Source organism: Oreochromis niloticus, linkage group LG7, assembly GCF_001858045.2.
Source record: "Oreochromis niloticus isolate F11D_XX linkage group LG7, O_niloticus_UMD_NMBU, whole genome shotgun sequence".
Classification (NCBI taxonomy): Eukaryota; Metazoa; Chordata; class Actinopteri; order Cichliformes; family Cichlidae; genus Oreochromis; species Oreochromis niloticus.
In genome coordinates, this window is record NC_031972.2 from 5363394 (window position 1) to 5378175 (window position 14782).

At 42.1% G+C, this 14782-nt stretch overlaps 1 protein-coding gene across 3 annotated transcripts in view; it reads right to left on the reverse strand.

Annotated features, from left to right (window-relative positions):
* Window positions 1–214: 214 nt before the first annotated feature.
* LOC100692320 (aryl hydrocarbon receptor nuclear translocator-like protein 1) overlaps window positions 215–14782 on the reverse strand; it is a 31879-nt gene continuing 17311 nt past the window's right edge. For all 3 annotated transcript variants that reach the window (XM_005449328.4, XM_025908644.1, XM_005449329.4), the window contains 10 exons: window positions 14416–14533; window positions 13871–14020; window positions 9055–9301; window positions 8116–8222; window positions 7859–8009; window positions 7657–7736; window positions 7429–7537; window positions 5921–6014; window positions 4619–4712; window positions 215–4537 (listed from right to left, as the gene is read on the reverse strand). In XM_005449328.4, coding sequence (XP_005449385.1) covers window positions 4380–4537; window positions 4619–4712; window positions 5921–6014; window positions 7429–7537; window positions 7657–7736; window positions 7859–8009; window positions 8116–8222; window positions 9055–9301; window positions 13871–14020; window positions 14416–14533 — 1308 coding nt within the window. In that variant the 3' untranslated portion in view covers window positions 215–4379. The remainder of the gene's footprint in view (window positions 4538–4618; window positions 4713–5920; window positions 6015–7428; window positions 7538–7656; window positions 7737–7858; window positions 8010–8115; window positions 8223–9054; window positions 9302–13870; window positions 14021–14415; window positions 14534–14782) is intronic.

Consider the following 14782-nt stretch of genomic DNA (forward strand, 5'->3'; position numbering starts at 1 on the left):
CTCTTTGTCCTGCTGAAGTGTGCTTTAACCGCTCAGCTCCATTCAGCTGCCCGTGGCTGTGGAGAAGCAGCAGCAGCAGCAGCAGCGCTTCTCTGTGGCAGATTCTGCCCGAGCTGGATGGCAACACTATATAAAAATACCAGCAGGCTTCACCGATTGGCTGAGAGTTGTGAATGAAGCCTGCAAGCGACTGTAAACACGAGCGAATCCTCAATGACAGAAACAAATAATTTTATTTTAAAAATATTTCACTGCTGATACATACAATACACTCATCATACTCATATATATTTGCATAAAGTATACTCTTAACATGATAATATTTAAAGATTTGATACATTATCGTCAGGTGGGGCAGGGAGATATCAACAAGGAGAACACTTTATTGTAGTGTGTAGAGTAGAAACACTTAAAACAGAAATAAACCCACTAGAACAGATACAAAGGGGACCTTGCCAGCGGCTGCCTGATTGGAGGAGGACGGAGGAGGAGGCGGAGTCTGAGCCCGGCTTAAGCGGCCGAGGTCCAAACAGCAGCTGGTGCTGCAGCTGCCAAGCTTGCAGCATTCAGCCTCCTCAAATAAGGATTTCTTTTAAAAGCTGCTTTGTTTTCAGCCACAGTTGGTCGATGTTAACTTTTTCTGCCCACGTGGAAATAAAACAGGTGACTTGTATTAGCCCAGCTTGTGTCTCACATGTATTTTCTTTGAAAGTTAAAAAAAGAAAACCCATCATGAAAAAGTATTTTCCTAAAGTGTTAGCCCCGCCCACATCAGAAGTGTTCAAAGTTTGACAGGAAGCCTTGTGTTTGTATAAGAATGTGCTGGTCACAGTGAGAAGCTGAGAAGTTACACATCAGCCCTTTAAAGACCTTTTTCATGTCATACACAAGAACACATTTTTATTTTGCTTACGCTTTGCAAATTAACTAAGAAGTCCTTCATGTAGAGCGATGAGGAAAATTAATTTCTTTAGTTTCTGTGTTTTTTATTTATTTACTTTTTAAAATACATCTCTGGGATTTCGTCTTTCAGACTCAAATCCAGGTTTTATCTCTGCAACTCCAAACCAGAGCCTTCATAATGTATTTATAATGCAGCGCCATTAAAAAAATATTTCCAAACATCTAATTTGATTTTTGTTTTTGTTTCCAAAATAGATTTCAGCAAGTTAAAAGGCAAATCTGATTGTGTCTTTGCTTCTTTTGGTTTTTGTCATGTCCGCCTCTAATTTATCTGACAACACAAAGGCCCGGGGCTGTGACAGCAGAGAGGTGAAGAGGTCATATCAGGGATCGTCGTCATCATATAGGAAAAAAAAAAAAAAAAAAAGGCTACTGGAAATCTCTCATGACCCCCAGAAACTGTTGCAGGAAGTGCTTAGAGACGTTGGTGAGGTCCATCTTCATTACAAAGTCCTCTTTGTTCACCAGCCGTTAATAAGGTAGTTGGAATTAACAGTTGGGTGAAGGGGGGGACCAAATTTAAGGGTAACTGCAGTCTTTTTTCAATCCACGTACGGCAAATCTGCAAATAAATCAACTCTGAGGTGTTTTGTTTTTTTCAGCTTCTTTCAGCCCCAGTTCAACACAAGACTGGGAGGCTGAAGGATCAGTGAGGGGGTGAGCAGGTGGAGACCCTGTAACCCAAGCTTATAGGTTTGTATGTTAGCAGGCTGACGCCGCGTCGCCTCCCGCATTGTCAATAAAATGGCAGTGAAGAACATTTCCTCAAGGAGGAGCACTTGAACAGTCCTGGTTTGCTGTCGAGCACACCGAGTGTGCCCGCCCATACAGCTGCTGCTCCCACCGGACTCAATTAACCTCCTTTTTTCCCCCCATTAAAGCCTTGTTCTTTGTTCTGACAGCTGTCAGAGTTTCACTCCAGCTGTTCGCTCCTCTCCGGCGGAGCACTCGCTGCCAATGCTCAGAAGCCCACCAGAGATAAACAAGCAGGAGGCCGTCCACGAGAAGCAGCAGATCTTTGCTGATGGTCATTTTTTTTTTTTTTTTTTTTTTTTTTTAATCCCTTTGAAAGATTCCAGCATTGCAGGTCAATCTGTGCATCAAGACAGTCTTATATTCAGAGCTGGTTTATGGGTCTCCCTGTGGGACTGTGCTGCTTGATACTCAGAGGGGATTTAGGTTCAGTGGAGTCGCACCGTGTTTATAGGCCTTGTTTTTAAAATAATGAATGATGACAGTAGATTTACACTTTTTAGCCTTTTTGGTCCAATATATATCAAAAAGTTTACGACAGATTGGAGATATTCAGTTGGCTAAGCTGATTAAGGCCTGAGCTTGACTCTCATGCAGCACTCTCTCTTTCACCTTTGGTATTGATGACTGGCCGCATGTCGAGCTGCCGACGCTGCCTCAAGGTTCGGGTCTTCGATCGGTTTGGATTTTTTCCTCCTCTTTCTTCTTTAGGGACGAACATAACGCAAATAAAAGATTTGGCACTTTTTTTTTTTTTTTGTTAATAGATGACTTCTGTAGTTTGGGCTTAAGATCACTGCTGAGCACCAGTTATTTAAAAAGCTTCAGTGGTGAAAGGAAAAAGCTTAACGTTGGTTAATAAAGGATCTCTGGCCAATAATGCAAAAATTTAAAACTTCAGGTGCAGCAGCTGAGCTGGGAACTCAGTAAAGATGACGCTGAAGAAATAAGACTCTGGAGTCTGCTCGAGTCTGAGTGATGCAAATTTGTCACAAATTATGAACCAAACGGACTTTCGAGGCTTCGTCATCGGTGACTGTGAGGATGTCTGCTCACCTGCCTGTTCTCTGTGACCACATGGACATCCGTGGAGTATCTACACTACATTGTGTCCAGGCCCGTCTACCTGCAGAGAGCATCTAGAGTGGTATGAGGAAAAACTGCTCTGTGGGCTGAAGAGAAAAACTAAGCTCTAAAATAAGAACCAGAGTATTAAAACCACTGCAGCCACTGTCTGCTTTTTATTCGGCATTTTTTGATCTTTGATGTTCATGCTCAAGCAGACAGTGGCGGTACCATCGATTACGTCAAACACAGGAACGACTACAAGGACATCGGATTTCCGATGGGTTTAATCAAGGCCTTAAAGTGACGGCACAGAGGGGCGCTGCATGAGTTGGACGAAACGAGAGCTTCTGCAATGCCAGCTGTGTTATTACTGCAGCCGTGTGGCATTTGGTCCTTGGTAGGTGTGTGTGAGTTTAGACCCGTGGCTGTGTTTAGTCAGTCTGTTAAATCTATCCACGATTCCGATGCTGTTCTAATCGCCTGCTTTATTTCACCAGAGCCTTTTAAATGGACAGCAACATGTGACGCATGGAACCCACGACCCCCGACCTTACGGAGCTCCTGCACACCCGTCTCGCTTACTGCTGGGATTTTTATTATATTTGCAATGTTTCACTTTATTCCTCCTCCTTCCATATGGGAAGCATGTCCACATTCACTAGAAAATAACAGTAAAATAGTAAAAAGATCAGTTTGATTTATAAGCAAGGCCACACAGGCCAACCTTTTAAACCTTACTGGTCTGTTTCTCAACATACACACAGGCACACGCACAGGGATCCTCAACCCAACAACCCCCCCTCAATTCCAGCGCTTTCACCTTTTTTTTTTTTGCTAGCTTCCTAATGCCTCTCTCAGAAGCACTGCAGGCTGTTTGAGTGAACACAGAAGGAAACGGAGAAGTTCGGTATTTCTGAGGAAACAGACGAGGATGAGCAGCTTGGAGTAAAAGTTTGCGTAAACTCTGGAAACAGCAGCTGGGCGGTGCCTTCCAAAACAACTCGGTCTTTACAAAAAGAAAGAAGAATTTAAATACGTGAGATACACCTGGTAGTGGAATTTTGGGAATAAAGGTCCTCTGAGTATCTTCTGTTGTGTGTTTACGTCCTCGTGCTTGTACAGTATCCTACAGGGAAACCTCGGAGACAGCGGGCTCACCACCCAACACAACACTATTAAACTTCTGCCACTGTCTCGAGTGTCTTGGAGGGGGGGGGGGCTTCTGTTAATTTGGGTTGATGGGGCAGAGAGTGAAGGAGCATCGACATGTCAGCACCGCTGTTGTTAGAGAAATGGTTTCTCACCGTGGCAACGTTAGAAAACCAGCACTGGAAAAATGAGCATCTTAACAGGATCTCAGCTCCACCTGCAGGGAATGATGAACCAAAAATTGGGGATGAAACCTAACGGCCATCCAGTCCGATGGACACCTAAAGAGAGAGGATCTCTTCTGTATCTACAGAGCGTTTTTTTTTTTTCTTCCTTTTTTGTTAAGATGGGCATTTTTGCGGCGCCGTCATGCACACAGGGTGGAAAACGTGGCAACCAGACGTCAACCCCACGTCAGCAGCTCCGGCTCGTCCCTCCCAGCTTCCTCACAACGGCCAGGGTAGGTCGCTGAAGTCGACGGGCCCCCCGAGGCCGGCGTCCGCCTCCAGCAAGGACATAATGACAGCCATGGCCGCCTCGTCGTTGCTAGGGCTGCTGGAACCGGGCTCATCCATGATGTCTATGCTCAGGTGGGAGTTGTCACCTTTACAGAGAGCAACTTGTTAAGAAGATGACTGATGAAGAGGACATAATCATAAAATGACAGATTTACTCAGTGACTTACTCATGATGGACTGGTTGGAGTAGGGGTAGCCAACAGAGTCGGGTCCAGGAAGCATCCCCGTGCTCGGCAGATCGGGCGTTCCTCCGTTCTGAATCTGCAGAGGCGACACGAGTAAACATCAGTTCACAGCAAAAACATTGAACTTGTTCAGTGAGAGCGAACGCTGAGATTAAAACTGGTACAAGCAGCATGTTTTAACATCATCAAACAGGATAAAATGATTTTGTACATTTTGTTCTTCTGGGTTTGTTTTAGGGGCATTTTTTCAGGTTTTAGACAGACCCATGAAGTTCCTGCACTATAAATACTAAGATTAGACCAGACGAGTTTGGTGTACAGGCTTTCAACAATGCAATTGTGTCTAAAGTTGAGATGAGGACAGTTATTCTGTTAGGGTAGTGCAGGAGTTCGAGCAGTGGTGTCAAACATAAAGCCTGGGACCCAGAGTTGGCCTCTGAAAGACTCCAGCCCACTGGACTGCTCTGAAAAATGTGAAGCAGTGCATAGAATTGAAGTTTGTTTTTCATAAGTTTTACAACTTCTAATGATAGAGAACCCCACTCAATTGTCATTCATACGGCACCAAAGTCATTAGGTAATAGATAAACACTTAAATGACATAAAGCTCCTGGGTTTTTTTTCCCCATTTACTATATAAAATTATGGCTTTTACATTGGGTTCACAGGACATTTTCTCTGAATTAACAAAAGTGTTATATTTCACAATTACAGGACAGTCTGGGCAAAGAACTACCAGAACTTTTTCTGTAATTATACACATTTATTGTGTAGTCTAAGGAGCTTCTTGAAGATGTTTCACCTCTCATCCAAGAAGTGAAACATCTTCAAGAAACTCAGACTACGATGACCTGGATGACTAAGAACCATCACAGACATTTATCGTGTAGTTTCACTGATTCAGCTCACTTGAAATCAAAGTCAGAGTCTGTATTTGGCCCACATTGTAAAACAAGTTTGCAATCCCTGCCCTGGAAGTTCAAAGTGTGTAACTTTATCCTAAAATAAATAAATGTGTATGACAATGTAGAGATGACAACACTGAGCAAGTGATTTACAGAACTGTTTTATTAGTAGTGACTTTTAAAGACACCATCTCAAAATAAAGGACATCTAAAGACTTTTTCATGTTTTATTTACAGATATATGAAGATTTTTTTTTTTTTAATGTCCTGCAGGAACCATGAGCACGTGGCCCTCACCACAGTGCATGTTCACAGAGAAGCACACAAATTAAACTGCTTTCAGGTCAATTAGGTGTGTGTGTGTGTGTCTGTGTGTTACCTTCTTGCCCCCTGGTGAGCAGGTGTCGGGTGGAGGTGTGCTGGTAATATTCAGAGGGCTGGAGCCACAGCTGGAGGGGGAGGAGCCTCGAATCCTGATAGCAAGAAACAGATGACAGCAGTGTTTCTGAAACAGATCTAGGCTGTCTCCAATCATGTATTACTGTATTCACACTCGCCATTTTGACTGAACTGAAGAGTATAAGTACATGAAACACTACAAATACCTGGATGGTGTACTTGTTGAGTCGATATCAAGTACCAACACGATGCTAGTCCTACAATAAGCCTATTTATTTTGTGATTACGTTAAATGCTCTCAAACACTTAAAGAAAGGTTTTTCCATTGCATGCATGCTAATCCTTTGTGGTTTCTTCTCCTAGCAACAAGTGCAGCGCTACTGACACGTCACACACTAAATAGAAGGGAACTGAACAGATTACACCTGAAACAGCTTTGTGAGTCCAGATCAAACATACTTCAGATTCAAATATCAGGTCGGTAAATCCCTCGTCATGGTTGGAGAGACTCTACGAGGCTTGCAGCTGGCAACAATAATTTGTTTTCCTGCCACTTTAACCAGAACCTGCACCAGGTGGAGAATGTGTTCATGCTGCTCTCTTATGTGACACGCCAGAGCGGAACAAGGACGACTAATCCTCTGTGTATTTGCTAAAGAGGCAGCCAATTATTGCCTTGTTATTTTTTTGTCCTAAAGGATAAAAGAAAATGTGCACGTTCACACATACTGCACGAGTAATTACACACACGTATGTATCGCTGCATCAGGCATGACAGCAAGTGCAAATCTAAATTCATGTCGTCTGCAAATTTGACCAGTCTCACATTAGGATTCCAAAACCTTGAACACACATTTAAATGATGGTTTACAGTCTTAATTCTTTACCCACTGAAAGCCTGCTAGAAATAACACGTAAAGCTCTTTACTGAATTATTTGCATCAGAAGGTCACACTTTTCAAAACAGCATCTTTCCCTAAAATGCCAAAAATCTTCCAGCACATGAAAACCCCAAATAAAAAAGTCCCTCTTCTATCAGCCTCACTGCACACACAATCATTTTTCAGAACTGCCATAACAATCGGGCGATCATTTATCAGTAGAGACAGTCTGTGGTATTTTGGCTGGGTTTCATCATTAGCCTTGAAGTTTCACAAAGCGAGGAGAAGAGCCTGCAGCGCGAACCCACTGTCCTACTTTAGACAGCACAGAACATGTGCCTATTCTCCATTTTATTGTAACCTGACATTTGAAATGATTCAGTGCAGAAAAATTAGGTAAAATCCTGCATATGGTTTGTCATATACTCAACTGCCAGCGTGTACAGCTGGCTTGTAATACCTGATAATTCATTCTCTGTGTCACCTCTATCAGCATGATCTGAGTAAGAAACTAGGCCACGGTGATTTTCCATTAGAGCACCAACGCTGGTTTTCTGTTCGACTGGTTTTGAGATTGTAAAAACCACACAAATTCTTCTATTCTCACCTCTGGATCTCCATCACTTCCTCAGCAATCATGCGTCCAATCTTCCCAGCTCCCGCTCTTGTGCCACCGGGGATACCAGGCACCGTCTGCAGAGCCCGCCTCCCCCCACCTACCAATCAGCAGCAATCAAGAGAAGAAGAATGTATGCACTGTGAAGAATAACTGTGGACATGGGCTGATGTTTTTGATAAATAAGCAGGGCGTGAAAGAATGAAGGTAGTCATTTACCCTCTGAGGTCAGAACACTGTCCATACTCTGTGGAGAGGCAGCAGACTGAGGGTAATCTGATCCCTCCATCATAGGACACCTGAAGGGGGGGGGGGGGGGCACACAGGTGATGTAGCAGAGTCTTCAGAGAGCCAAAATACTTTTGTTTATAGCTTAAAAACTTCCAGGTAAAGCAAATAAAAAGTGTTTTCAGATACTTACGACACCACAGTGTTGGTAGACACGATGTACTCCACCTCCTTGGTCCAGGGGTTCATAAAGCTGAACCATCTGCTTCTTAACGTGATGAAGGAGCCATCTTTGATCTTGAACTTGTAACAGTTGGTGTTAATCTTCTCCCTCATCTGCAGCACTGTGGACATATGCCATACATACGCAATGAGCACCACCAGCATTCATTCATTCACATCTTCTCTATTAAACTCTAACAGGGATTTTAGAGGCTTCTCAGAAGGCACCTTGTCTATGACATTCTGCCAGGTGGCTGATGTCATCCTGGTGGAAATACTCATAGAAGGAAGTTCCCAGCAGCTCCTGGGGTAGGTAGGCTAGGATGGCTGTGGCTCTGGAAGAACACACAGACACAAAGAGGATTGTTCGCTTGCAGCTGCTGGTGAGAGTCGTAATTATGGGCAACAAAGGTTTTCTAAGATGGTGAATCACCCAAAAACAGATCACTCTGTCCTGAAACCTCCTCACTATTATATATTTTTTGCATTTAATGCACTGAGCAAGAATAAAACTCATTTAACTGAAAAGCTTTTCATCTGTACTGAAGGCCGGCTGTAACTAACAGCTAAATAAAAACTAATAATGTGTTCATCTAAACAGCTAATATTAAAAACACAAAAATCACCGCATCCTAAAACAGGGGTGTATTTGACTCCATCGCGTTTGCTGCTAACAAAGGCTGTGCTAAATGACACGCAGAGCGCTGCAGGTAAAAGTCGACTATTTGTGGCTCTACTTTGATATTTTATGCACTACAAGTTATTTCGATTTCTCTGAATCCATATTTCCTCACAGCTCTCACCCCTCCACCCTTCAGGAGGCAATTTCAGAAGCTAGTTACATAAAATGTGCATTATTCACAGCCTCCTGAAGTTGAATGCAATACAAGCGTGTGTGTGTGTGTAAACAATGCCTGTGGCGCACTCTCATATCAATATTACAGTCGGTTCAATTTTTGGCCACTTTATCTTTTTACCATCTAATATTTCTAAGTATAAAATCCGTTCCAGTTTCGATAAGCAGGCAGACTGAGAATAAGCTGAGGGAGATGCGACCTTGAAAATCATCCGAGTACTTGCAAGAGGCTGAACTTTACTGTCCTGTCACATAAATCAAGATGAGGTGACCTGTTCGGCCCTCCCCTTTAACGCTCTTTTGCCTCTCACCTCTGGTCGACGAAGACGAACTTGCCGTCGATGGCGTGCCGGGAGACGTACTCTGTCGGCTTCACCCTGATGTCTGCCAGGCTGGGCTGGGGGACGATGTGGGGGTGCAGGCGGCCGATGGCCACGAGGCAGCTCAGGTTGCAGCCCTCATTGTCAGGTTCATTGTCTTCGTCGAGACCCATCTTGGTAGGTGGCCAGCTCTTCAAGTAGCCTGTGCTGTGGATAGTGCAGAAGCTCTTACGGTCCGCTGTAATGAGAGTGAAGAGAAGCAAGAGAGGGATTAAAATAAGAAATAAGCAGGGCTATCTTAGTAGGATACCGTCACCATGCTGTGGGGTATGATGAAGCATTTTTTACAGTTCACTGAACTGAATGTGATGGGGATTTATTTTTGATTATGAACCCACATCTGAACAGTTTGGCTGATCGATTCAAATCTCTTACAAAACACTGAGGAAGCCACAGCAGTGATGTAGTTACAGCTAATTCTCAAGCACAAATCAAAACACTAGGCTGAACCCTTGAAGACAAATCATAGGGTCGTCCCTGCAGGATTGAAGGATCACAGGTAATCAGCTAGTGCTGTGTGGACTTTGGCTTGTAGCCTCTAAACTATTTTTGACAAACGAGCCCATCTGTGATTTTCAGGGCTGTTTATTTCTTGCTCTTTGCCACAAAACTACAAGATTAGAAACTACAAGAACCTCCTGCCTGGCAGCTTCATCTTCAACAGCCTCTGTCCAGTATATCCACCATCGCTCCTCTGCAAATGCCCACACCATCTGGAACACCTTTCCACTCTCCATGAAGATGGGAGTACTCCCATCTTCTCAACACATTTTACACAAGTAAAATACCTTCTTGGCAGTTTCACTTCTGTAGCTGTACTGAACTTAAACCCTAACCCCCCCAGAATAACACAGAGAAGTGTGTTTCCATAAAAGACGTTTTACACTCCAGTTCCTCAGTAAGCTACTAAGTAGCTCCAAACGCAGCCAGCCATGTTTTCATTTGCTCTTAGACCAGTGGAGCACACATGCTGCAATGTATTCCAAGAAAATCTTCTTATATTGACTGATCAAAGTGCAAAACGTCCTGCACGTCACTTTCTGACAAGGAAAATGGAGTGACCGAGGCTCCGTTTGTGTCATGTTCTAAACCTTTAATTTTTAATCTTAAAAACTCAAGTCCAGGCGTGATGTTACACTGCACTCCAACGTGTTTCAGCTAATTCACCATGGCTGAAACCAAGCTGACTCAGACTGCTTTCAGCCCTGACCTGCCTGGTACACATCTAATGAAGTGTGATGTAGAGGTTGAAAGAACAGCCCAGGTGCAATTTCCAAATAAGATTCACACAAATCAGAATTTGGTCAGTTAAATGTGATTCAGCAGGTCACAATAACTTCAAAAGTGTTGTTGTCGTTCATATATTTTTACTTGATTAATGGGCCATAACATGTTTCTGTTTAAACTAAACTACCTCAGTGCTTTTTAAGTGTAACATAACATTTTCTAGTAATTTGTGATGGTTGATGTTGTTAAATAATAGTCTGGTTCTTGCTCAGAGTTCAAATTCATTTTTGGCTTTAGCTGTTTTTGTGTTAACTTTTACTGTTTGGACCAACTCTGCAGAAATGAGCCGGAGGCAGAGTGTGACACCGGCAGAACCAAACTGTTTTCTGTATGATTTTAATCAGCCTTACACACTGTTGTGGATCAATTTTGGCCCGCCCACTCTACCTTACAGTGTTACTTCAGTTCATTGAGATTTTTAGGCATTTGCTCGGCACAGCTGAATTTTAAGGTCCAACCACATCATTACATTCAGGTTGAGGTCTGGACTTTTACTGGCCCATTGCAACTGTTCATCGACAACAAAGCAAACTGTTAAGTTAGTTAGGCCAAAGTCCACTTTACTGGCGAACGTTGTCATCTTGTGAGAATAAAAATTCATCTTCACATTTCCACTTCATTTCCACTTTCCACTTCACAATAAAAGTCCAACTGAAGTAATCGTAAGTCAGAAGAAACACCTTGATACTTTTCTTTCCAGCCATTCGGCTGTAGATTTGCTGCTGTGCAGGGGATCGCTGTCGTGTTGCACGGCCGAATTTCATCATTTCCAAGCTTTAGCTGAGGGGCAGACGGCCTCAGATATGACTCTAGAATACTTTTGTATACAGCTGAGCTCATGATCAACTCAATGACTTAAACACAAGCCCAAACCATCACCCCCCTCCTCTGTTATCCATTAAGGCAAACCTTCACTTTGGACCAGAAGCCATGTGGTCTATTCAGATACAACTTTAGAAACCAAACCTGTCATGTTCTTTTCAGAGAGAAGAAACTTCCTGCTAACAACCCTCCCAAACAAGCCACACTTGTTCTGTTCAGTCCTCTTCTAAATACAATGTTATGAACTTTAACAGTTAACATGTTAACTGAGGCCTGTAGAGCCGGAGATGTAGCTCCTGGGTTATTTGTAGTACCTTCAAGCATTGCACAGTCTGACCTTGGGGTGAATTCTGGGAAGATTATAGCATTATGTTATCACCCTCCTGAATGCTCCATAGAAGCAAACTGCAAAACTTCTGCTTTTACAGAGGTAGTCATTTTTACTCATCAGTTTATCAAGTGCATTTGATTATCAGCACCTGGCTCCTTCTTCCCCTTTAAATTATAGAAGCAGTTAATAAAGATTATAAAGATTCCTGCAAAAAACTTTTTCATCTGACTTTACTGAGCAACTGCCTATCAGGAAAAAAAGGCCCTGCGCCTCAGGTTTCAGCTTCTCTCGTCTACAAGTGCAGCACATGTTGTTTGCAGATAAGCGCTCGCAGTCTCACTCAACTGAAAGCATCTTTGATTGATGCTTCATAGCTCTGACTTTCAGAGGCAGCCCTATTTTCAAAGATTATCACTCTGGTGAGATTCTTTTATGGCGTGTAAGCTTTGCTGATTAATTAAAAGGTTTTCAAATGAATAAATAAAAGAATGAACTCGGTCCTCTCATCGGGTAATAGGACGCATTCATACACGGAAAACACATCATTCAAATAACTACTTCAACACAAAAGAAATACCTGAAACATGAATAAATAAACACCGCTCCCTCATTACTGTTATTGGGTTCTCCACCTGAGCCCTCATGCATCACTCAAATTAGAAGCATCTATTTTGGCCATTTCTAGTATAACAGACAAAAAAAGTTGACAACTGTCAAATGTATTGTTTTTTTTTTTTACTTATTATGTTATTAAACTAATTAAAGCAAACTAAAACAACGTGTGGTAAAACTCTTTAGTTTAAGCAAATAAAAATATAAACTACACTTAAATGGCAAGTAGATGAAATGATGTTGTGCACTTACAAAACTAACTAAAATTTTAAAAACATATAGGAATTTTTCTTGTTTTTAAGTCTTCTAACATCCGTTATAATAATGTGCTTAATGTGCCTGCTGCTGCTTTGGTGCATCTCCTTATTGAGACATGGATGTCTACACGACTGAGTCAAGCTTACCAAGTGTCACGTTTGTAGTTTTAATTTTTATAATATGAAGAAAAATTTGAATAGTTAAACTAATAAAAGATGACCTAAAATGTAACCTTTTCAAACAATAAAACCTAAACAGACACTTTAGAATGTCAAACTAAACTCAATGTAAATTTTCTCAAAATGAAATAATAAAAGTTAGAGAACAGAAAACTTAAATCTTTTTATGATAAAACACATTACTAAAACGTCTGATTGTCTTAAAAAAAAAAACAACAAAAAAACAAAAACACACAAAAAACAGCCACTTGTCTTTCTCTAGAATTTGTTTTTGACAATATAGAGCAGGTAAATAAACACTATGCTCTCATGCCAACTGAGGTGCAATTCCTTGTTATGAAAAGGATGTGAACCTAAAAATAGAAGAAGAGGAACACCAGGAAATGAGGGCTTTTGGTTTCATAAGGAGGTGATGGAAATATTTACAAAGCACTGCGTGAGATGTAAAGAGAGAGGAGAGACGAGCCGCTCCAAAGATCTTTTAAGACACGGGATGCAAAACATTGCTGGCTTCATCGAACTGCTAAAGTGGAAGCTCTCTGCAATTCAGACGTGGCTCATTTTGATGTTAATGCTCCTCACCCCTTCTATCAGATGATGTGGGAGAAACGAGCCACAGCAGCATTACCATTTACCCTGTAGGAGGCCTGACGGTGACGTAAAATGCTTGAGATTAGAGTTCGTTTAATAGGACTGATACTTTGGTAATTACAGATGCTACATCCTACATGTAGTCATGAAGGTGCATCCACACCCTTGGATAATTGTTAAGGGAAAAACACACCATGTCATTTATTGTTAGATCCTGATCAGTCCTATCTCTGTGTCAGGGGTAATTAAGTTACTGCTGTAGTGCTGCGTGCATAAATGAGTGCATCCTTCTTTATTTAGAGATGCTTGCACGTGGACCTGCAGGTATGTCATTAACTTAGAATTAAGCGTTTTAGAAGCAACTGGAAACAACCAACCAACTTCAGCTGTTACTTTTTGTCAGATCTAGACACCAATCTCCAAAAGAATAAAGTGGTAACTTGACTGCACGTGCTTGATAAGATTGCTGTCACAGCTTTTCACAAGGCAGTGGTCAGTCCGCCCATACAGAAACAGCACTGACAAGCAGAGATATCAGATTTACAGAAATGTCTGAAAGGGACCAGAGAGCTGATAAGCACAGAGCTTCTTCAAGTGCTGCTCTGACAGAGAGGAAGGTTGTCACATTTCTACAACATCAGTTTTAATGAAGACAATGGTGCGCTACCTTTTTTCTTAGAGCAGGTGGAGGGAAAATCTTTATCTTCTACTTTGACAGACGGCCTGTTGCACTTCATCCTGCAGAAAAATGACCGCCTAGCTCCAGAACAGAGTCTAGAAGGACCGGGGGTGATGTCTGTCTTCACAGGAAGACCAGCTGCAAAAATAAGGAAAAAACAAAAATAAAATAAAAAAAAATCAGTCAACAGAAAACGACTATTCTTTCAACCCTCAGCAATTTTATAAGGAAGGACTTGCACACAAATAACAAAGGAAACGCACATTTGGAAAATAAATCCATTTGGAGCTCTTGGTTGCATTTTCTATTCTTAGTGCTTTGAATGATGCACACTTCCCCTGTTTTACCTCCAGCTGTGTTTGCCATCGTTAAATCAACAGGTTTTTCCTTTGAGAAAATGCACTCCGACTGTTTCTAGCCTTCAGTTCCCTATATGGGGTTCCTTTTCACACCATTTGGTGTGACAGATTTTAACCGTATTGACCAAACTCCCGGCTCTACAAAATAGATTACACACGTTCATTTTTGCTTACTTTTAGCATCGATGAGTCTCTCTCGTGGGGCTGTATCAGAGGATGACAGCTGCTCTTTGACCTTGGCAATGTCCTTGGGGTGAAGGTAGTCAAACAGGCTCTGACCTATCAGGTCGTTCTTGAGAGGAGAGAGAAAGAGAAGCACGAGAAAAGATTCAATTTGAATCTTTTAATTTGTGGAATTTAAAATTAGGATGGATAGACCTAGATGTTTGCTGGCTATGAATTCTCTACTTGGTTGTGTACTAATAGTGAGTGAGCAGATTCACAGCATTCTTCTTTTGCTTAGTAAAGGAACTAACGCATGCCTGTTGCAGATCCACAGTAAAGCCTTTTAAGCTGGCTTAAAAGTCACCCACCACCAGCT